Source organism: Schistocerca cancellata, chromosome 8 (assembly GCF_023864275.1).
Source record: "Schistocerca cancellata isolate TAMUIC-IGC-003103 chromosome 8, iqSchCanc2.1, whole genome shotgun sequence".
Classification (NCBI taxonomy): Eukaryota; Metazoa; Arthropoda; class Insecta; order Orthoptera; family Acrididae; genus Schistocerca; species Schistocerca cancellata.
In genome coordinates this window covers 199,541,597-199,566,775 of record NC_064633.1, presented here as the reverse complement: position 1 = coordinate 199,566,775, position 25,179 = coordinate 199,541,597, and the positions used below count along the sequence as shown (strand labels likewise).

The following is a 25,179-nucleotide window of genomic DNA, read 5'->3' as shown; positions in this document are numbered from 1 at the left end:
TGGAGTGTTGGAAAGGAGCTTTGGGTGGATGGAGCAAGTTTAAAAGGTCAGCTATGCATGGTCTGTGTGCTACGAGTGGTTGACGAGGAGTAACACTGTGGGTAGGATAGGGGTTGGACAGTGGTAGCTCAAGGCAGCAGTAGGATGTCAGCAGGCTAGGTGGTGTCTCAAGTGCTCTTCCAGGTGCTGGAGTGTAAGGGACTCACTTCAGAGGTGTGAGGTATGTAAAAGGGATTGCACAGTAGCAGTATCTTGTGGAGGGAGCAGAGGTGGCTCTCAACCTAGCTTCCTGGGCACTCACCTCCTACTCTCTGTGGGTTCCATCCACACCTCTGTCCACATTAAACCCACCAACCGCCAACAGTACCACATTTTGACAGTTGCCATCCCTGCGCACCAAAAATCCTTCCCATACAGCATAGCCACCCAGGTATGGCATATCTGCAATGACAACAACACCCTTGCCCAGTAGGCTGAAGATCTCACTCACACCTTCTCACAAAGACACTATCCCCCAAATCTAGTCTGCAAACAGATTTCCCATGCCATATCCCCTATACATCCCAAATCGTCTCACTACCCAAAAGAACCAGTACCACTCCACACTGGAACAACTGAACCACATCCTTTGCCTGGGCTATTACCTACCATCATGCCCTGATATGAGGGACATCCTACACAAGGTCCTTCCCACCCCTCCTAAAGCAGTTTTCCGTCATCCACCCAACCTCCACATCATCCTAGTCCATCCCTATGCCACTCCCAATCCCAACCCCTTGCCACAAGGATCATAAAGCTCTGGAAAAACCCGGAGGAGCAAGACCTGCCCAATCTACCCACCCAGCACTTCCTATTCCAAACCTGTCACAGTCATGTCCTAACCCATCAAAGGCTGGGCCAGCAATGAAAGCAACCACATCGTGTACCACTTCTGCTACAATCATTGCTCAGCTCTTTATATTATATAAATACCAACCAGCTGTCCACCAGGATGAAAGGCCACCACCAAACTGTGGCCAACAGCAAAGTGGATCACTCTGTTGCACAACATGCTGCTGAACATAACATGCTTGATTTAAATGGCTGCTTTACAACCTGGGTCATCAGGAATCTCCCCTCCATCACCAGCTTTACTGATCTGCACAAATGGCAGTTACCCTTAAAATACATTCTCCACGCCATAAATCATCCCAGCCTCAACCTGCAATAACCTTATGTCCCCAGAACCTCCACCCAACATTTTCCGGGCCTCTGTCCTATCACCTCCTCCAAAATCATGTCTCTTCACCCTCATAGTTCACTGTTTTCTGCCAATGTGCTCAGTGGTCTCTCCCCCTTCTCTGCTCCTCTCTTTTCTGCTCCCTTTCAGTTTATTCCAAGCTCTTTTTCATGTGATTGTCTATGCTCCCACCTCCATGTAAGAGCAGTCTCTTAAAACTTAGTTTTTGGTGATGAACCATAATGCCTTCTTCATTTCCACCTTCTATCAAAAGCTTCCTCAACAGTTGTCTTCTGTTATGTCCCTTTACAGTTTCAACAACTGGTTGACCACTGGCTGCAACAATTCATTATGATCAACAGGACATACAGTGTTTTGAAACGCCCATCTTCTGTATGAAGTTGGCTTTCTGTGGGGTGGATGGGTGCACCATAAAAAATCAACATCGCCTTAACTCTGCTTTCTTTCCCCATAGCCTTTTGGTATTTATTAACTTAAGACATTAATGGCAAGAAAAGTGTTTCTAAAGAAGAGAAATTTGTTAACATCGAGTATAGATTTAAGTGTCAGGAAGTCCTTTCTGAAAGTATTTGTAGGGAGTGCAGCCATATATGGAAGGGAAACATGGATGATAAACAAGAAGAGAATATAAGCTTTTGAAATGTGGTGCTACAGAAGAATGCTGAAGATTAGATGGGTAGATCACGTAACTAATGAGGAGGTACTGAATAGAATTGGGGAGAAGAGGTATTTGTGGTGCAACCTGACTAAAAGAAGAGATTGCTTGGTAGGACACATTCTGAGGCATCAAGGGATCACCAATTTAGCCCTGGAGGGAAGTGTGGGGGATAAAAATCGTAGATGGAGACCAAGGGATGAATACAGTATGCAGAATCAGAGAGATGGAGGTTGCAGTAGTTACTCGGAGATGAAGAGACTTGCACACGAGAGGGTAGGATGGAGAGCTGCATCAAACCAGTCTTTAGATTGAATACCACAACAACAATATAGTGAAACCCACAGCAGTTCTCATTTCACCAACTATCAATAACCCTTCAAAAATTACATAATTCCACTGAAAAAAAAAATTAAAAAAAAATCTGTAACTATTTACATATCATGGTAGATAAGGAAGTTTCACATATTAACCATATGGAAAAATACTCTCCTCTTTGCATGCTATCATTTGCCACAATTTTGTTTTGCCATCTCGAACTGTTTGTTTTTATCTTCTGTGCGCACAATCATGACTGAATGCACTATATGCAAGACTGGAGAAAAATAGCAATCTCCTCTCAAGTTTTAAGAATAATTCATTGTGATAGCTACATTTCATATGCAGAAATGTATGACCTAAGATGCTCCAAATGCAAACTCATAGTGACCTATATTTTTCATTACAAACTATTTGTATTTTGTGTAATGTGTCATTTAATCTCAAAATATCATAATAACTTTGATTATTAACGAAATTATGGGCACTTCACCATGAAGCTGACAAGTGAGGATGTGAGAGAATCTTTTATATTGAATAGTTCCTTGAAAATCATTTGAGAAACACCACAGATCAGCTGGGTTGCTTGTGCTGTCTTTCACGTAGTCTAGCTAGCCTGCTACCTGCCACGCTCAATATTTCACCATGTGAGGGATTTAGAATGCGAGCTTGCTGTCCTGACTTCCTGTTAGTAAATAGTCAAGTGTGTCAGTTAGTAAACACAGTGTGTAAGAAGAAGCATACAAGAATAAGAATGAAACACATCACTTGCAAGCAACCCTTCGAGCGTGAAGTAACAAGTTCAATCTTTAGTAAGGCTCATTTGAAAGTGTTGTGTTAACAATTACGGCACGAACAATATTAGCTGCTAATGACTCACCATGTTCATCAGGAGAGCAAGAGAAAATGAGTGAGCAGGAGGTGCAGAGATCAAACTTCTCTGGGATGTATGTATTACACTTCACAAAATCATCGACATTCAAGAAATGTCGAAAACAAACAATTAACTTGCACCATGAATACCAAATGAGAAATGGCATGCCACAATGATCGCAAATGTCTGCACCATCAATATCAGGTGTGAAGTCCGTGGGGAGTTACAAATATGCAGAATGTACAGCTAGGTATCCAGTCTTAAAGAATGCAAAGAGAATCATATTGGTGTAACGGGGTTATGAGAACTGATGGAATGTGATGGCATGCAACCGAATGAGAAACAGTCTGTTGTGGAGCTTATTGTAAAACCGGTTATCCTTTGTGGTGCAAACTGCAGATAGTGCATAATATGTTTTATAGGCACAGAAAAAACAAATATCCAGAGGCTGAATTTGTCCAGTGGTTCCAGGTGGTATGAAGTGCAATGTCACACACTTTTTAGGAGGGATAGTTTGGTCTAAGGAGTATGGTTTTTTGTATGCATACCAGGAATCAAGCAAAAGTAGTTTATTTTGACTAGCTATTAGCCAAAAACAATGCTCATACCATAGTTGTGTTTCTCTTATACCTTCCCTACTGCCCTTGCAATATCACGCACAGCATCCTCCAACTTCTCGCAGCACAATTAATAACTTTGCAGCCAATTTACCATATAGATTAACAGTCAGCATAGTTGTTTAAGAATGCATTAAGGATTAATGTTACTGATTTTGATACAACTCTCTTGTTACCTCTAATTTCCCAGGTTCCTTTCATATGCATTTCCTCTTCAAACCCTGACTGGTTGGATATGAAAACAAATTCTTCACTGAATGATGCGACAAGTTTGTTTACCTCATCTACAATGATTCTGTAGTTTTCTGTGCATCATCAAGTTGGTGCTTTGTCTGAAATTTCAGTATCTTATGTCTTCAAATTCTGTAGCAATGTTTGAACTCACGTAATGAAATATGCTCACTATTTTTATTTACTTAAATTTGGCATTATTTCGTGACAGTACCTTTTCCGTTAGATGTTTACAAGGCGATATTAGTCTTGGCTTCAGTTGTCTAGTGGAAGTATGATTCCACAATGCACCTTTGTCGGCTGCAGAAATGACCTGGTTCAATGTGTTTGCCTCATTTTTGGTGCTTCAAATACCATTTCTTTGAATGTAGTTTCTTCTTAAAGTTTATATAAAAAATAGTAACATAATTCAAAATTATTTATGACGGCGACCTGCACATTGTTCCACCATCAACACACACCAAGAATTAACTGCCGACTGACTACAGTCAAAGACGACTCCAGCGTCAAAGACATTTTACACAACACACAAGCTTCACTTGTAACCAGTCTCTTTGATATTCTTCGTCACATCTACTTATAGTAATCAATATGCTGTCACTCTCAAAAATATAAGTAAATTAACATAAGATAAGGCAAATTAGAATAAAAAAAATTGTGACAAAAATATAAGAAAACATTTACAATTTGGTATCAACAAATCCGGTAGAAAATAACACATCTCCCAGATCCATTACAGCAACCATCTACTGCTTCCTTTGGAAACACTGTAATCTATCTGATATACATAGCATAGTAGATCACTGTCATGGATATCCCGGAAATTGTGCCACGTCCCCCTTGAATATCTGTAGTTTTTCTTATGCACTACACAGTCACATTGCTGTCAAAATCTGTTCATACTTTTTTTTTTTAACTATGCTGTGGATAATCTTCCATGTATGTAATTATGTTTAGTAACCACTCCTTGGACAATGGTTGTCCTTTACTATGTTTCACTGGAGACAGGATTTGTGGCTCCCTGTCCAACATGAATGATGAACTACATGACTTGACAACTGTTTCAGTATCACTTTCAATTGTTAAGCATATATTGTCTTCATTGCACTCCTCACGGACATTGTCCGCACAGTTGAACGAATACGACACCACCAATTCCACTGACTAATCTTGCAGAAGCATTAATATTTTGTCTGCCTTCCTTCTCACTCTGTGGAATTCCTTGGATTTCTTTATGATGGAATTTCAACTTTGACAACTACTGTTGTAGATACAATGTGACGTTTTCTTTGCTTATTGTTGCGATAGCCTTGCTTTATCTCAACACCACTAGCACTGTGGCGCTGTTGTGAGTTACTTGTCAGCTAAGAAGATAAACTATGCTGCATAGACTCACGCTGTGCTCACCATTGGATACATCCAGTCCCAACCCCTACTGCCATTAGCAACCAATATTGTGGGGTGTCAAATGCCATAAAAATCATTGGCCTTTTGTGACCTTGCTCCCAAGGTGTTCCTTGTCAGCTGCATCCACAATGGGCAGCATATTGTATCAACTGCCTGGCCACAAAGAGACAGCTATGTCATCAATATCCACATACATTTATGCCTAAAGAAGAGCTAATTCACTGGATTATGTGAACTAGGTGGTGCACTGATATCAAGGCTGGCAGATGATGATGGGTACACTCGAGGTGTCACTGGATTTGTCACAGGTATCCAAACACTGCCACAGGTCAGAACAGCAGCCTAAAGCCTGTCAACCACAGCCAATATAGCTTTAGCTTATTCTGCTATCAGCTAATTCCCCTTTTATCTGTGCACAAATATAGCCCTATCAATCTGTGTATCTTATAAGTCAGGCCACACCGTCAGGAGACAGCGGTCATGTCTGCGTGAGCTGTGCTTGTGTGGAGGCTTAAATGTTTAGCTGTCTGTTCATTGTGCCTGCCTGCAACTCAGTGCCTCACTCTCCTTGATGAATAGCAATCATCCTTTTCATAATACTGTTGTTATTCCATCCTGGACTTTCCATTATTTGATTATGTTTCTTATAATATGTACAGCTATTTAATAATAAGAAAGAAAATACTAATACCAACAGTAAGAGACTAATTGAAGACTATGCTGAGGTTGGTATAACATGAGAGTAAACTATGTAACTTGTGCTATAGGGAGCAAAAGTTACACTATTAATATTTTTAGCTATATGGAATAAAGATAAGAAAACAAAATGAACCTCGGTATGTTTTAGATAGTGATTTTCACTACACTCTCACATCAAACCAAAAATGCAAGCTACTGCATAATCACTGGTCACTGACACTGTTGAAAATGCAGATAATAAAAAATGCAACATATCATTATAAACTCCTGCACAAGTAACATATTCAAGATGTTTTGAAATGCGAGGACATCATTTCTTGGCCTGTGAGATTCCTAAACTTATCACTGATGAAACTCATTTTACATTTACTGGGTTAATGATTCACACCCAGCTAGTTACTGAATGGTCTATCATTGTGCTTGTAGGAAACATGCTAGAAAATGTGTGAAGAAACCATATGATGTTCCTGCAACATCACTTGATCATTCAGGCCTTCAGGGCCCATCATGTGGGAGAACTTTCTGGGATGTGGTAGATGTGAAAATAAACATTACCACAGCCATGAACAACTACTTCTATCCACTAAAGTAATAACTAGCTAACATTAAAATTAAGTGGCTCAAGTACTTAGCAAATATACTAGCCATATTTTATATCACATGCAAGAAATTGGCAGAAGAGCAGCTGCATTCAAAATAGTTGCTATTACTCTTCTATTACATATTTAATGCTTATGTAATTATTTTGATGACTTTTAGAGTAATATAACAGTCATAATACAGGTTTATTTACAGAAAACAAAATGATAATTGGGATTTGCATACCAAGATGCCAAATATTTAGATACTGTATGGAATAATTTATTTTTGAGTTTTTGTAGATTCAGTTTTCTTTTTTATGTGTGTATATAACTCACTTAAAATTTTTGGACCATAATAAAGAAATCTCATTTTTAATATACTTACAGATGTACAATCTAGATTTATATAAAAGCTGATTTCCATTTACTTTTTTTATTTGCAAGTGATAATAACAAATGGTGAATGTACAGAAACCTATATATGAGGGTTGGAACTTTATGGCTATTTATTTACAGCTTGTACAAAATAGATATGTGTTTCAAAGTTTTTCTGACCTTCAAAGTAGTCAACAGCATTGTGTATAACCTGTTGCCAGGAATGTGGAAGTCATAGGATACTCTTAGCAGTGCCAGTTGTGTTGACAGTTCTAGTGGCGCGGTCTATTGCCCGAAAAATTTGTAGCAGTTCTGAAGCGAATGCTGTGAAGTGTTTTCTTCAGTTTAGAAATCGAATTGAACTCATGAGGGCTTATGTCAGGGGAGTGTAGTAGGTGGTATAGCACGTAGAAGCCTCAGCAGTCAAACAAATCAGTAACAGCTTGCACTGTATGTGCTTGAGCATTGTCCTGCAAAATGATGGTCAGGTCCTGCAGAAAGTGTCATCACTTCTGTCTCTATGCTGTTCAATTTGCTCTGTTTGTTTAAGATGTTACAGGATAGATGAGATGGTGTGTTGTCAAGGAGCAGTAATGTTTCCTCCCTTTTGCCGTTTTTTATCATGAGCTTTTACAGAGGGTACAAAAACTTCCATAAAACCTTCCAGCCAGGTATTCATTTATCAGATGTAAAGAATAGGCATCACAGACATATCAATGTGTTTGAAGCAACACCGTTCCTTACTTTTACCAATGATGAGCTTCGGCAATCTGTATCTACCAGTAGCATTAGCATAAGCTAAAGCAGTAATAAGATCCTTGCTTATTTTAGGTCTATGATGTTAATTCCTGATTGTGAAGCAAGAGTTTTTCTGGTAAAACTCTGCAGTTGAGTCCAGTTTTGTCAGCATTGTAAACACTTTTGAGAGCATAATCTACTTCCCTCAATACTTCCCTGAGTATGATTTTGAAAGAATCAGCAGATAGTTTTTTTCCTTGTATTTGAAGCTCAGAAATGCCATGTCTTGATTTAAAGCATTTTAACCAACCCATGATAGCTTTAAAATTCATCAGCCATCCGAACTTTTCATAAAACCGAATTGCCTTTTCACACAGAATGGGACTAGAGATAAATACTCCTTGTGATCTTTTTGTGTAAACCACTAGTAAACAACACCACCAAGATCTGTGTTTGTGGCAAGCTTCATAGTTCTACAACTTGATGAACCATCAGTAGAATCAAGCATAGATATAGAATTTGTGGCTCATCTTACATTTTTTTGTATCAGCAATTGTTGACTTATCAGTCTTGTACTCATTAGCAATCTAGGTTGCAAGACATTCCCTTCTCTAACCTTTTAGGTTAACAACTCATCGCAGGATCAGGGAAGAGGGGGTCGAGGCATTGTGTGGAATGTGAAAATGAGAACAGTTCAGTTAAGGTGCCGTTCAGATAATCGAAGCTCTACTGTACTATACTATCAAAGGGAGGGCAGTGTTGTGTACTAGCTGGTATGTAAACCCTGTTTGGCCTTCTACAGCAGTACGAATACAGCACTGGACATTGACAGACTGTGTACTGGCAACACACACAATATCCCAGTGCAGAATATGCTCTGTAACATGACAGTTGTGACCTCAGTACTTGCTTGACCACATGTGCCACCTGGATTCTCCCACCTGACACCAGATTCTCACAACTCTGCAGGTGGGAACTGGCATTACAAAATGTTCTTAGGTCTCATCACTCAAAATTTATGTTAATTTCTTTAGTCTCGGGATTTCTTTTCAGTAACTATTCCTTTGCTTCCCTCCATTTTAGTTTTTTATATATTTTTTTATTTCCTGACTCATCTATTTTTCTGCACCCTATCCTCACCTGTCTACAACATATAATACACCTAGCTTTCTTCTCTTATTTAACTGTTACATGATGTTTTGTCAGTGATATCTGTCTTGTTTATTACCCTATCTTCCACCCTTAAGCTCTCAGGTTTTTAAATCTTGTTCAGAGCAGTGCCCAACAATTAGTCTTACCTTCTCATCTTGCCCAGTAAATATTGGGGTTCTGGGTGACTTTTTCTAATACTTGCACAATGTTTTCTTTCATTGCTCTTGCTACAGATTCAAAAAGAGTTAAGTTAAAACTGTTATAAAAATATTCCTGTTAGAGATAAGAGAGACACATTAGTTCTATAGTCCAAAGGTTCTGACAAATCATGTCATTTTACTCACCACTTAGTGCAACCCATGTTGTTTTGGGCCTGTGAAACTGCCATTTACAATGAAAATATAAGATACTGAAACTACTTTTTGTCATGTTAGATGTACTGTTGAATCAAGAATTTCCTGTTTCAAATTGAAAAATAATATATCTGTTATGGAAAAGTTAGCTTCAATTGATTTGCAGAAATGGATTTACTTATGTCAAATGAAATATTTTATTCAACAGATATTGTGTTAAGTACGGCCTTTGCACTCTTGTTGAGAAATACGGTATCTTCATTTATCACTTTTTGAGCCAATGAAAAATGGTCTTATGATCAATACTACATCCCAAGACAAGTGGGAAGTGTTCCAACACAGCACTTTTATTTTGAAGTGTAGCAAATCTGGAGCCATTTACAGAAGATGCAGAAGGGGCTGAAGGTAAAGTTGCAGTCAATTTTCACCTCATTTAAACACAAACATTACAAATTCATATTACTGACAACTCGATAAATAGCGGGTGTAGGTTCCAGCTGAGAAGAGCTCTGCATAACTATAAGCAGAAATATATGGGCTTCAATAACATCACAATAATTTGTGGCATTTAATGGGGCAAATGTGAACAGCTTAATAAACAATCTTGCAAGGATTATGGTCAATATGTCATAGAAACACCTGATAATGACTGTAAGAAAAGTAGCTGTAATGTTCTACACCACAATTCAAGAACATTCCCAAGAGTCAATAACATAACAGTGACAACCAACAATCACACATAGAAACTGACACGAAATAATCTGAGAAACTAATATGTACAGAACACACAAGTTGCTCCTCTTACCAGACACAGTGTCAACTATAGAACTTCTCATGCCAGTTTATACAAAAATTTATATTTCAAAGAGTTGAAAGCTTACAGTAAATTGCAGTAATAATGAAAAACCATCAAGCAAATACAACAAATAAAGAAATAATTTGGCTTCATATCAAGTAGTAATCTTGCAACTATATAACTCACCAGTAAGAACAAAGCAACATAGTATCAGTGAAGGCTGATTTAAATGCAAGAACATTTTTTTCATTCATAGGTGGCTTCTCTGGAACTTCAGGCAGGCAAAAGCATATCCATGTATGTATTTCTGCCAGGCTGAAGGAACCTTTCAGTGTCAGAACATTAAATGGTCTGTAAATTCATGAGACATTTTTATTAGCTGATTCACTAATGGAAAGGTAACTACATTTCCACAGCAATTAATTTAATATTGTAACTAGCCATCCAACACAACGCAGAAAGTCAGGCCACATGCTTCCATATCTGCTATTATAATTGTACTAACCTTGTTTGATCAGGATGGTGGCAGCGGGCATGTAAAGAGAGTGGCTTGATGGCAAATGTTTTCAGTGTGCAACTCTTTGGCTGAGCAAGTGGAGTTACATATGCCCTTAGTGTTCCATAATGTCCTTCTACTGTTCGAAGCTTCACTTCAAGTCTTGTCACATTAACCTGACAGCGGTAGGTCACCAAGAGATGATTACCACTCTGCAAATGTATAAGTGAAAAAAATAATAGTTTATATATATTACAACATGGGGTCTCAGATGTATACAATACATATTTCCTTTTGAAAAGAAACAAGGATAAGGAAGAGAGAAAATGGAAAGCAGAAGAAAAAATTATTTGGCACATAAGAAATTGTATCAGTAATACAGAGCTTATCAATACCACATTAAACTTAAATATAAAAGTTTTGGTTAGGTTACAGTAAGCATATTTTGTTGTTGATGTGTATGACTAAATAGCTAAACTCAAAAGGAGCTTCAGGAATAGGTACGGTGTATTGAATATCACCTAAGAAATTTATTGCGAAGACTGATATAATTGCAACAAAAAATATGTATCTGAAGTTTAAACAAAACAATTTAGGACAACACAAGCATAAAAATAGTGAAAGCACAAGCATTTTCTGTGTGTTACTGATATGGGAATATACTGGAAGAAATTTTTAAAAACCTGTTCAGCTTATAAATGACTAAGTAATGAATGAGTTGTAGTTTGCTGTAATGTCTTATACCGTATTTACTCGAATCTAAGCCGCACTTTTTTTCTGGTTTTTGAAAGCCTATAAACCGCCTGCGGCTTAAAATCGAGTGTAAAGCAAGCGGAAATTCTGAAAAAAGTTGGTGGGTGCCGCCACAACTTACTTCTGCCGTCGAATGTATGTAGCGCTACACGGGCATGCTTTGTTGGCACAAAGATAAATACTGGCGCCAAAACCTCTGCGTCAGTAAATAAATTTAAAAAAAAAAAGGTGGAAGACGGGCTATTTTCTCCGCTCCCGAGTTTCGACCACTACATTTTCATACATTATCCAACGAAGTAAATATAAATTCCGTATTATTCATCTTCGAATGTAGCAGCATTTCAGTGTACTACGAAAATCCGACTGGCAAGAATGTTTGGTATGTTTGTCAATATGGCCAACTCTACGTCCTGAATTGTTTCCTATCTGTGAGAAGAGATGGTTGCTAAGAGGAACGTTTATAAATTGTAAATCACATGCAGTATTCTCGTCACCACAAGAATAATACGCATATAAACATTTTGCCATGTATTGTTTCATGTTTGCTGCTATCTCATTTAAATCCTGTCTGCCTAATAAACTACGAAACTAGAGTGAGACAGCAGCAAACGCGGAAGAATATACATATCATGTCACGTTTATATTCGTATTATTATTATTATTATGCTTAATAGTGATACAGTCAGAAATGAAACACGGCAATTGACAAGATTTTTAAATCTAAGATGACTCTAATTTCTGTGAAGAATGTAATGTACTAAAGAGGCGCCTGCAAACGGAGAAAAATTTTCGCTAAACTCTCATTCAGAATATCTTCTATCTATTATTTGGTTCTTGTTGATCATTATCAAAGAAAGCAGCAGTGTAAGTAACAAGAAAAAGCAGTTCCTTGCCATTGTTCCGCTAATGAGACGATTCCCCCCCCCCCCCCTCTCTCTCTCTATATATATATATATATATAGTGCGGAAGCGCGCACAAAAGCAAGCCATGCCGCGAGCGGCGACAGGCCGTAAACACGCACTATCAGAATGCGACAAACAATACATGACGCAGTACAGTAATGCGTTTTCAGCTTAGAGTGACGTAAACACCTATAACAAAGAAAACTGCGCTTATCAGATCAAAGAAAAATAAGCAATCAATTCAAATCAGACGAAGCACGTGGAAAAGGAAGGGTACCCGTATAAATACGGACGGAGCGCCTGACGCATAGCAATGGCTACCTGGTAAAGCTTAATTGCAAAGCTTACGACTCGAACCAAACTACTGTAGCTGTATCGTCATTCATTCGACCTAAATTGTGTCTCATATTACAATGGACCAACTTTGTTTCGATTTGGAGATGCGCTCTATAATTTTTCTCTCCCCTTGAATTTCGAGTCTCAAATTTCAGGTGCGGCTTAGATTAGGGAAAATTTTTTTTCCTTGATTTCGAGTCTCATTTTTAAGGTGCGGCTTAGATTTGAGTGCGGCTTAGATTCGAGTAAATACGGTAATGAACTAAGTGAGGAATGACTGGTAGTTTGCTATTGCATAATAAACAACAGTCAATATCTTGAAAAGAACTACTAAAATTAAGAGCAGTTAGGAGATTTTTATTAATTTAGAGTGGAGCTTCTCAACAAATGTGCACCACAAGCAGATGATGAGTGCAGGCCTGCAAACAGCAAGCACTGTACCCTCTCCATCATCACAGTGAATAGGGTGAGGAGCTGTGTCATGATTTGTGTGAATGGGGAAATCAAACTTGATGGAAATGTTTGGAAAAATCTGCCTGTCACATTGCAAATCCATTACTTCACACTGCAGATCAGTGCAAATCAGCTACTGGAAACTTTTTTATTTTTCCTTTCAGTTGCACTACAAGTCCTGACTTATTACCCAACATATCTGGTGCTTTGTCTGTAGACACAAAAACTAATAAATTCCACGTCAAACCTAGTTTTTCTACACTTTCTGCAATGCTGTTAAGAATTTCATTTCAGTTGTGTGCTTGTGATATCTACATTTTCACAGAGAGCCTCAGAATATGCAACAAACACCTTACAAAACTTTGCAAGCTGGCTCTGAACATAACTGCCTAACTTGTGTGAGGTACATAACTGCCAACTAAGTGGGTTTGAAAGGTGCCTAATTGTGGCCATCTAAGTGGCAAGGTGGTCTTTTTGGAGAAGTTCCACACAGGCTGGATGTGCTGCACCAGTTGTGCAATAATGCTGGTTTCAGTTGTCACCTGAACATTCTCACATATGTAGGTGAGGTTCCAGAAATCCCACAAAGCACAGATGCCCACTGGGATTGTCATATTGAAAGGGCCGTTCATACAGCTATTGCAGCAAAAATAAGAGGGCTTGTGAGCCCAGATGTGTCAACATGAACTGTTGTGAACTGGTTATTAGCAGTGGGACAATGAGCACGCACACTCTATCCCATCCTCCACTCATGCCACAGCATCGATATACATGGCTCAACTGGTGCTTCACATCTCATAGCAGGCACAAGTGTACTTTAATATTATCCATAGCGTGTACAAATGTTCTCAAAAATAGCTCTGCTCAGACAGAATTTCTTTTTGCACTGTACAATATGGAACATTTACTTTAGCAAGGCTTGCATATATTTCATGATTTGGAATGCCTTGTCCTGTTTCTTGGATATTCTCCATAGACCCACTTCCAAATTGTATACATTAGTCTGCAGCTGTAACAGTCACCTACTGGATGTACAAACTGCAGACCACCCTACCATGTTGATGTTCATGTAAACATCATTCACCAATACAACAAACATACATTGCTGGGGGAGAAAATGTAGTACACCTGGAAACACGATGTCTATTTTGATCTGATGACAGCATATGCCACCTGGGGGTTAGTGAACATACTGATATGGGTTTCAATGGCATCTGTCAACAGATAGAGCAGTGGCATAGCTACCATAGTACCATCTGTGTCTACTTTTTTAAAAGGAATGCTCACAGACAGAAGGCTCAGTGTTGGCAAACATGTGAAGCAGGCAGTCAACCATGCCACAGAGATGCACTCGCGCATCCTATAGCTGACTAGTGAGTTTGAAAGGGGTCAAACTGTGGCCTTATGAGTGGCTGGATGGTCCTTGTAGAGAACTGCCACGCAAGTTGGATGTGCTGCACCAGTTGTGCACTGATGCTGGTATCAGTGGTCATGTGAACTTTCTCACGCCCACTGACAAGGTTCTGGATTCCCACCAGGATCATCGCACTGTAAGGGCAGCAGTGGCCAACCATACAGCTACCACAGCCCAGGTAAGAGGACTTGAGAGCCCAGATGTGTTAGGACAACCACCTTTAGCCCATCTTATACTCATGCCACAACATCAATGTGCACAGCTCGACTGGTGCTGTCAGAGGATCACTTGGAAGATGGGATGGCAGTCTGTAGTCTTCAGCAATGACAGTAGATTCCATCTGCACACAAATGATGGTCACTAACACATACAACATAGACCTGGTGAGCACTGTCTCACAGAATGCATTTGTCCAAGACACATTGGCCCCTACCCAGGTCTTATGGCTTGGGGTGTGATAAGCTACAACTCTAATCCGTGTTTGGTGTTTCCAGAGGGGACACTAACCAGTGCTCGGTACATGCAGAATGTTGTTAGATCCGTTCTTTTGCCATTCTGGCAAAAGGAAGGTGACATGTTGTTGCGACAGGATAGTGCTCGCCCACACACTGCCCAAAAGGCTTAATGTGCTCTGCCAGACATGCAGCAACTTCCCTGGCCAGGATGATCTCTGGACTTGTCTCCAATCGACTACATGTGAGTATGATGTGACTCAAGTGACTCATCAAACAACAACTCTTACCAGAACTATGTGAACAGGTTGAGCTGGCATGGCATTATGTATCCCAGGACAGATTCACCATCTGTATGATTGACTGGACGCCAGAGTCGCACCAGCAGTGCCACCTGTGAAGGTTACACCATGTTCTAATATGTACATTTCAGCAAGGGTTGATACGTGGTGACTCAGAACTGCTTGTGCTACTGATCTGTAAACGTAATCATTTCATATACTGTTCCAACAATAAATCTTGAGTGAATAGAAACCTCTAAATGTCTGCTTGTGTCTGTGTATATGAGGATGGATATGTGTGTGTGTGCGAGTGTATACCTGTCCTTTTTTCCCTCCTTTTTTCCCCCTAAGGTAAGTCTTTCCGCTCCCGGGATTGGAATGACTCCTTACCCTCTCCCTTAAAACCCAAATCCTTTTGTCTTTCCCTCTCCTTCCCTCTTTCCTGACGAGGCAACCATTGGTTGCGAAAGCTAGATTTTGTGTGTATGTATGTGTTTGTCTGTGTGTCTATCGACCTGCCAGCGCTTTTGTTTGGTAAGTCTCATCATCTTTCTTTTTAAATATATTTTTCCCACGTGGAACGTTTCCCTCTATTATATATATATATATATATATATATATATATATATATATATATATATATATATATATATATATATATATATGAGACTTACCCAACAAAAGCGCTGGCAGGTCGATAGACACACAAATAAACACAAACATACACACAAAACTCTAGCTTTCGCAACCAATGGTTGCCTCGTCAGGAAAGAGGGAAGGAGAAGGAAAGACAAAAGGATTGGGTTTTAAGGGAGAGGGTAAGGAGTCATTCCAATCCCGGGAGCGGAAAGACTTACCTTAGGGGGAAAAAAGGACAGGTTTACACTCGCACACACACACATATCCATCCACACATACACAGACACAAGCAGACATTTCCCACGTGGAATGTTTCCCTCTATTATATTCATATATATATATATATATATATATATATATATATATATATATATATATATATATATCTAAAAACAAAGATGATGTGACTTACCAAATGAAAGTGCTGGCAGGTCGACAGACACACAAACGAACACAAACATACACACAAAATTCAAGCTTTCGCAACAAACTGTTGCCTCATCAGGAAAGAGGGAAGGAGAGGGAAAGACGAAAGGATGTGGGTTTTAAGGGAGAGGGTAAGGAGTCATTCCAGTCCCGGGAGCTTGTGTCTGTATATGTGTGGATGGATATGTGTGTGTGTGTGTGCGAGTGAGTACCCGTCCTTTTTTCCCCCTAAGGTAAGTCTTTCCGCTCCCGGGACTGGAATGACTCCTTACCCTCTCCCTTAAAACCCACATCCTTTCGTCTTTCCCTCTCCTTCCCTCTTTCCTGATGAGGCAACAGTTTGTTGCGAAAGCTTGAATTTTGTGTGTATGTTTGTGTTCGTTTGTGTGTCTGTCGACCTGCCAGCACTTTCATTTGGTAAGTCACATCATCTTTGTTTTTAGATATATTTTTCCTTCGTGGAATGTTTCCTTCTATTATATATATATATATATATATATATATATATATATATATATATATATATATATATATATATATATATATTTTGCAAGCTCCTTCATCTCCCAGTACCTACTGCATCCTACATCCTTCTGAATCTGCTTAGTGTATTCATCTCTTGGTCTCCCTCTGTGATTTTTACCCTCCACGTGGCCCTCCAATACTAAATTGGTGATCCCTCAATGTTTCAGAACATGTCCTACCAACCGATCCCTTCTTCTACTCAGGTTGTGCCACAAGCTCCTCTTCTCCCCAATTCTATTCAATACCTCCTTGTTAGTTATGTGATCTACCCATCTAATCTTCAGCATTCTTCTGTAGCATGACCTACAATAACAATAACTTATTTGTCTTAATCATGGATACTTATCTATGGGCAGTTACATGAAAGGCATAAATCTAACCTCTATTTGTATTGTATATGGTTTTTTTCTGAATTTAAACATGCAGGAACTGTGCGTCCTCGTACAGTTTTTTGATGGTATGGTTGCTTGCCAGTTGTTGCCCAGTATTGGATTGTGGTGAATGGTTCACTCCAGATTGGTCCGTCTATCCTATGTTACAGCCTGCCAGAGATGACAGTGAATCTTATCACCCTTTCAACATGGCAGTTGACTGGCAAGGATTATTTTCTCTAGACTGAGGCACCACAGGTATGTTACTGGTACTGTAATACATGAAAAGCAATCGAGTCTTCCACTTATCAGGAATCCACAATCTAGCCGTGATAAAATGGGCTGATATCACATAATTCACCCATCATGGACTTCACTGTTGTTTGTACAGCCTATACTACACTGAACTGACAAGTCACGGGATGGTGATATGCACTTATGCAGATGGCGGTAGAATCATGTACAAGAGGTATAAAAGGGCTGGGCATTGGCGGCACTGTCATTTGCATTCACGTGATTCATGTGGAAAAGTTTCTGGTATGATTGTAGCAGCACAACAGGAATTAACAGATTTTGAATGTGAAATGGTAGTTGGAGATAGACAAATGGGACATCCATTTTGGAAATCATTAGGGAATTCAATATTCTGAAATCCACAGTCAATAGTGTACCAAGAATACAAAATTTCAGGCACTGCCTCTTACCACGGACAACGCAGTGGTCAATGACCTTCACTTAACGACCGAGGGCAGCAGTGTTTGTGCAGAGTTGTCAGTGCCAACAGACAAGCAAAACTGCATGAAATAGCCACAGAAATCAATGTGGGATGTACGACGAACATATTTGTTAGGACCATGTGGTGAAATTCAGCCTTAATGGTCTATGACAGCAGATGAATGGAGTGAGTGCCTTTGCTAACAGCATGATATCCCTTGCAGTGCCTCTCCTCATCTCGTGGCGATATTGGTCGGACAACAGATGATTGGGAAACTTCGGCCTGGTCAGATGAGTCCTTATTTCACAGTTGATAAAAGCTGATAGTACAGTTCAAGCATGGTGCAGACCCCGTGAAACCTTATTGTCAACAAGGCACTCTACAAGCTGGTGGTTGCTTTATAATGGTGTGGACTGCGTTTGCATGAAATGGACTGGGTCCTCTAATCAAACTTGGCTGATAATTGACTGGGAATGTTTGTGTTTGACTATGTAGAGATCCATCCATGAACTTTATTTTTATGGATGACAATGTGCCATGTCACGGACTACAGCTGCTCATGACTGGTTTGAAGAACATTCTGGACAATTCAAACTAATGGTTTGACCACCAGATCACCCGAAATGAACCACATCAAACATTCATTGGACATAATCGAGGTCAATTTGTGCACAAAATCCTCCACCGGCATCACTTTCGCAATCACAAATGGCTATAGAGGCAGCAGGGCTATGTATTTCTGCAAGGACTTCCAACGGCTTGTTAAGTCCATGCTATATCGAGATGCTGCGCTACTCCAGGCAAAGGAGGTCCAATGAGATATTAGGAGGTTTCCCATGACTTTTGTCACCTCAGCGTTGGTCTTACAGTATTCCCATCATGTAATATGGTCTGTGATTCAGCAATAATTAATTTTCTAATTCTCATCCTTCCATGCACATTCAATGCTACAAGTGCAGAAAAAGCTAAGTGAGTAAACTGACACTCAGTTTCATCGTGTAGCAAAGTGTTATAGTTGACTATATTTTCAATTCCCTTTTCACTGGATGCCTGGTAATATTGGATATTTTACACCCACCATCATTATCAAAATGAATTTACACAATAGAATTGGAAAACTTCACTGCAATGCAAAATTTATAAATAATACATACCGAGGAGTCGCATTTACTGTGACTAACAACAGCTGAATTTTTTTCAACATCCAGAAGGTCAATCTGTACATCACTCTGTATAAGGACATTGTCTATAGGTGCCTGTACCTCAAGACTTAGCAAGTATGATGCGTCCTCCTTGCAGAGCACCATCTGTCAAAGTAACAGCATGTTACCAATACCATTAATTGTATTTATTATGCAAATAAACAGTGCAACTTCCATTATTTTCACAATTATTCTACACACTATGAGAGTAAAAGCAGTATTAAAGTTACCTGTATTTCAATGAGCAGTCATACTATCGCTTTTATTTAAATACTAGTACTGAAATAGCCCTTTTTATGTTACTTTTACTAATTAACTGCACAAACACTGTTTTTGCCTTCCTTCACAAATTTTGTTATTGTTACTGCACAACCTAGGTTTCGAATTATAAGCCCATTTTCAAGTACTTTTTGCCTTCCTTCAGAAATTTTGTTATTGTTACTGCACAACCCAGGTTTCGGGTTATGACGCCGTTAAGCACTTCAAGTTGAAAATGGGCTTATAACCTGAAACCTAGGTTGTGCAGTAACAATAACAAAATTTGTAAAACAAGGAAAAAAAACAGTGTTTGTTCAGTTAATTTACAATGTCTCACCAAGAACCCACATTTGATTCAATTAAAAAATAATTTTTAGTAATCATTTGAAAGTGTACAGTTTGACACTGACCTTTTGAACATGAGAACCACTTCCCTTAACAGTCATAGCAAGACAGAAACACAGTTTCCTTCTGTGAAGAAATTTTCATGATGTACTGGTGGGCAAAACTTAATGACAAAAGTAACTTTTGCAAGATCTGCCACAGCCAAGTAACATACTTTAATGAAACGTACACCGTAAATTAGAAAGAATTGTAACAGTACAGAAGAGAAGGTAACTAAAAGAAATACACAATGAGATAAACATTAATGATACTTTTACTCAAAGACGATAATTACACTGAAGTTACTGTGATTCATGATAATATGTTGGACATTCCGTACCGTAGGTGCAATCACAACGGAGGGGTATCTGTTGAGAGGCCAGACAAACACGTGGTTCCTGAAGAGGGGCAGCAGCCTTTTCAGTAGTTGCAGGGGCAACAGTCTGGATGACTGACTGATCTGGCCTTGTAACACTAACCAAAACGGCCTTGCTGTGCTGGTACTGTGAACGGCTGAAAGCAAGGGGAAACTACATCCATAATTTTTCCCGAGGGCATGCAGCTTTACTGTATGGTTAAATGAAGATGGCGTCCTCTTGGGTAAAATATTCCGGATGTAAAATAGTCCCCCATTCGGATCTCCGGGCGGGGACTACTCAAGAGGACGTCATTATCAGGAGAAAGAAAACTGGGTTCTATGCATTGGAGCGTGGAATGTCACATCCCTTAATCGGGCAGGTAGGTTAGAAAATTTAAAAAGGGAAATGGATAGGTTAAAGTTAGATATAGTGGGAATTAGTGAAGTTCGGTGGCAGGAGGAACAAGACTTTTGGTCAGGTGAATACAGGGTTATAAATACAAAATCAAATAGGGGTAATGCAGGAGTAGGTTTAATAATGAATAAAAAAAGTAGGAGTGCGGGTAATCTACTACAATCACCATAGTGAATGCATTATTGTGGCCAAGATAGACACGAAGCCCACGCCTACTACAGTAGTACAAGTTTATATGCCCACTAGCTCTGCAGATGATGAAGAAATTGATGAAATGTATGCTGAGATAAAGGAAATTATTCAGGTAGTGAAGGGAAACGAAAATTTAATAGTCATGGGTGACTGGAATTTGAGAGTAGGAAAAGGGAGAGAAGGAAACATAGTAGGTGAATATGTATTGGGGGTAAGAAATGAAAGAGGAAGCCATCTGGTAGAATTTTGCACAGATCATAACTTAATCATAGTTAACACTTGGATCAAGAATCATAAAAGAAGGTTGTTTACATGGAAGAATCCTGGAGATACTAGAAGGTATCAGATACATTATATAATGGTAAGACAGAGATTTAGGAACCAGATTTTAAATTGTAAGACATTTCCAGGGGCAGACTCTGACCACAATCTATTGGTTATGAATTGTAGATTAAAACTGAAGAAACTGCAAAAAGGTGGGAAATTGAGGAGATGGGACCTGGATAAACTGACTAAATCAGAGGTTGTACAGAGTTTCAGGGAGAGCATAAGGGATCAAGTGACAGGAATGGGGGAAGAAATACGGTAGAAGAAGAGTGGGTAGCTCTGAGGGATGAAGTAGTGAAGGAAGCCCAGGATCAAGTAAGTAAAAAGATGAGGGCTAGTAGAAATCCTTGGGTAACAGAAGAAATATTGAATTTAATTGATGAAAGGAGAAAATATAAAAATGCAGTAAATGAAGCAGGCAAAAAGGAATACAAGCTTCTCAAAAATGAGATCAACAGGAAGTGCAAAATGGCTAAGCAGGGATGGCTAGAAGACAAATGTAAGGATGTAGAGGCTTATCTCACTAGGGGTAAGATCGATACTGCCTACAGGAAAATTAGAGAGACCTTTGGAGAAAAGAGAGCCACTTGTATGAATATCAAGAGCTCAGATGGAAACCCAGTTTTAAGCAAAGAAGGGAAAGTAGAAAGGTGGAAGAAGTATATAGAGGGTTTAAACAAGGGCGATGTACTTGAGGACAATATTATGTAAATGGAAGAGGATGTAGATGAAGATGGAATGGGAGATACGATACTGTGTGAAGAGTTTGACAGAGCACTGAAAGACATGAGTCAAAAAAAGGACGCCAGAGTAGACAACATTCCATTAGAACTGCTGATGGCCTTGGGAGAGCCAGTCCTGACAAAACTCTACCATGTGGTGAGGAAGATGTATGAGACAGCAAAATACTCTCAGACTTCAAGAAGAATATAATAATTCCAATCCCAAAGAAAACAGGCGTTGACAGATGTGAAAATTACCGAACTATCAGTTTAATAAGTCACAGCTGCAAAATACTAATGCGAATTCTTTACAGATGAATGGAAAAACTGGTAGAAGCTGACCTTGGAGAAGATCAGTTTGGCTTCCGAAGAAATATCGGAACACGTAAGGCAATACTGATGATGATGATGAGCGTATGGCGTCATTGGCCGGGAGGCCCCTCGCGGGGCAGGTCCGGCCGCCTTGGCGCAGGTCTTATTACATTCGGCGCCACATTGGGCGACCTGCACGCCGGATGGGGATGAAATGATGATGAACACAACACAACACCCAGTCCCTGAGCGGAGAAAATCTCCGACCCAGCCGGGAATTGAACCCGGGCCCGGAGGACGGCAAGCCGTCACGCTGACCACTCAGCTACTGGGGCGGACAAGGCAATACTGACCTTACAACTTATCTTAGAAGAAAGATTAAGGACAGGCAAACCTATGTTTCTAGCATTTGTAGACTTAGAGAAAGCTTTTGGCAATGTTGACTGGAGTACTCTCTTTCAAATTCCAAAGGTGGCAGGGGTAAAATACAGGGAGCGAAAGGCTATTTACAATTTGTTCAGAAACCAGATGGCAGTTATAAGAGTTGAGGGGCATGAAAGGGAAGCAATGGTTGGGAATGGAGTGAGACAGGGTTGTAGCCTCTCTCCGATGTTATTCAATCTGTATATTGAGCAAGCAGTAAAGGAAACAAAAGAAAAATACGGAGTAGATTAGATTAGATTAATACTAGTTCCATGGATCATGAATACGATATTTCGTAATGATGTGGAACAAGTCAAATTTTCCAATACATGACATAATTAAGTTAATTTAACAACATACTTAAGTTAATATAACAACTTTTTCATTTTTTTGTGTTTTTTATTTTTATTTATTTTTATTTTTTTAATATATTTTTTTAAATTTATATCTAAAAATTCCTCTATGGAGTAGAAGGAGTTGTCATTCAGAAATTCTTTTAATTTCTTCTTAAATACTTGTTGGTTATCTGTCAGACTTTTGATACTATTTGGTAAGTGACCAAAGACTTTAGTGCCAGTATAATTCACCCCTTTCTGTGTCAAAGTTAGATTTAATCTTGAATAGTGAAGATCATTCTTTCTCCTAGTATTGTAGTTATGCACACTGCAATTACTTTTGAATTGGGTTTGGTTGTTTATAACAAATTTCGTAAGAGAGTATATATACTGAGAGGCTACTGTGAATATCCCTAGATCCTTAAATAAATGTCTGCAGGATGATCTTGGGTGGACTCCAGCTATTATTCTGATTACACGCTTTTGTGCAATAAATACTTTATTCCTCAGTGATGAATTACCCCAAAATATGATGCCATATGAAAGCAACGAGTGAAAATAGGCGTAGTAAGCTAATTTACTAAGATGTTTATCACCAAAATATGCAATGACCCTTATTGCATAAGTAGCTGAATTCAAACGTTTCAGCAGATCATCAATGTGTTTCTTCCAGTTTAATCTCTCATCAATGGACACACCTAAAAATTTTGAATGTTCTACCTTAGCTATATGCTTCTGATTAAGGTCTATATTTATTAATGGCGTCATACCATTCACTGTACGGAACTGTATGTACTGTGTTTATCAAAATTCAGTGAGAGTCCGTTTACAAGGAACCACTTAGAAATTTTCTGAAAGACAGTATTGACAATTTCATCAGTTAATTCTTGTTTGTCAGGTGTGATTACTATACTTGTGTCATCAGCAAAGAGAACTAACTTCGCCTCTTCATGAATATAGAATGGCAAGTCATTAATATACACTCCTGGAACTTGAAATAAGAACACCGTGAATTCATTGTCCCAGGAAGGGGAAACTTTATTGACACATTCCTGGGGTCAGATACATCACATGATCACACTGACAGAACCACAGGCACATAGACACAGGCAACAGAGCAGCACAATGTCGGCACTAGTACAGTGTATATCCACCTTTCGCAGCAATGCAGGCTGCTATTCTCCCATCGAGGCGATCGTAGAGATGCTGGATGTAGTCCTGTGGAACGGCTTGCCACGCCATTTCCACCTGGCGCCTCAGTTGGACCAGCGTTCGTGCTGGCCGTGCAGACCACGTGAGACGACGCTTCATCCAGTCCCAAACATGCTCAATGGGGGACAGATCCGGAGATCTTGCTGGCCAAGGTAGTTGACTTACACCTTCTAGAGCACGTTGGGTGGCACGGGATACATGCGGACGTGCATTGTCCTGTTGGAACAGCAAGTTCCCTTGCCGGTCTAGGAATGGTAGAACGATGGGTTCGATGACGGTTTGGATGTACCGTGCACTATTCAGTGTCCCCTCGACGATCACCAGTGGTGTACGGCCAGTGTAGGAGATCGCTCCCCACACCATGATGCCGGGTGTTGGCCCTGTGTGCCTCAGTCGTATGCAGTCCTGATTGTGGCGCTCACCTGCACGGCGCCAAACACGCATACGACCATCATTGGCACCAAGGCAGAAGCGACTCTCATCGCTGAAGACAACACGTCTCCATTCGTCCCTCCATTCACGCCTGTCGCGACACCACTGGAGGCGGGCTGCACGATGTTGGGGCATGAGCGGAAGACGGCCTAACGGTGTGCAGGACCGTAGCCCAGCTTCATGGAGACGGTTGCGAATGGTCCTCGCCGATACCCCAGGAGCAACAGTGTCCCTAATTTGCTGGGAAGTGGCGGTGCGGTCCCCTACGGCACTGCGTAGGATCCTACGGTCTTGGCGTGCATCCGTGCGTCGCTGCGGTCCGGTCCCAGGTCGACGGGCACGTGCACCTTCCGCCGACCACTGGCGACAACATCGATGTACTGTGGAGACCTCACGCCCCACGTGTTGAGCAATTCGGCGGTACGTCCAGACGGCCTCCCGCATGCCCACTATACGCCCTCGCTCAAAGTCCGTCAACTGCACATATGGTTCACGTCCACGCTGTCGCGGCATGCTACCAGTGTTAAAGACTGCGATGGAGCTCCGTATGCCACGGCAAACTGGCTGACACTGACGGCGGCGGTGCACAAATGCTGCGCAGCTAGCGCCATTCGACGGCCAACACTGCGGTTCCTGGTGTGTCCGCTGTGCCGTGCGTGTGATCATTGCTTGTACAGCCCTCTCGCAGTGTCCGGAGCAAGTATGGTGGGTCTGACACACCGGTGTCAATGTGTTCTTTTTTCCATTTCCAGGAGTGTATATTAAGAACAACAAAGGACCCAAGACTGACCCTTGTGGAACCCCATT

The 25,179-nt window shown here is 40.1% G+C and overlaps 1 protein-coding gene across 2 annotated transcripts in view; it reads right to left on the bottom strand.

Annotated features, from left to right (window-relative positions):
- LOC126094940 (Bardet-Biedl syndrome 7 protein homolog) overlaps positions 1-25,179 on the bottom strand; it is a 169,288-nt gene that overhangs the window by 34,011 nt on the left and 110,098 nt on the right. For both annotated transcript variants that reach the window (XM_049909588.1, XM_049909589.1), the window contains 3 exons: positions 18,955-19,107; positions 10,542-10,744; positions 10,223-10,387 (listed from right to left, as the gene is read on the bottom strand). In XM_049909588.1, coding sequence (XP_049765545.1) covers positions 10,223-10,387; positions 10,542-10,744; positions 18,955-19,107 — 521 coding nt within the window. The remainder of the gene's footprint in view (positions 1-10,222; positions 10,388-10,541; positions 10,745-18,954; positions 19,108-25,179) is intronic.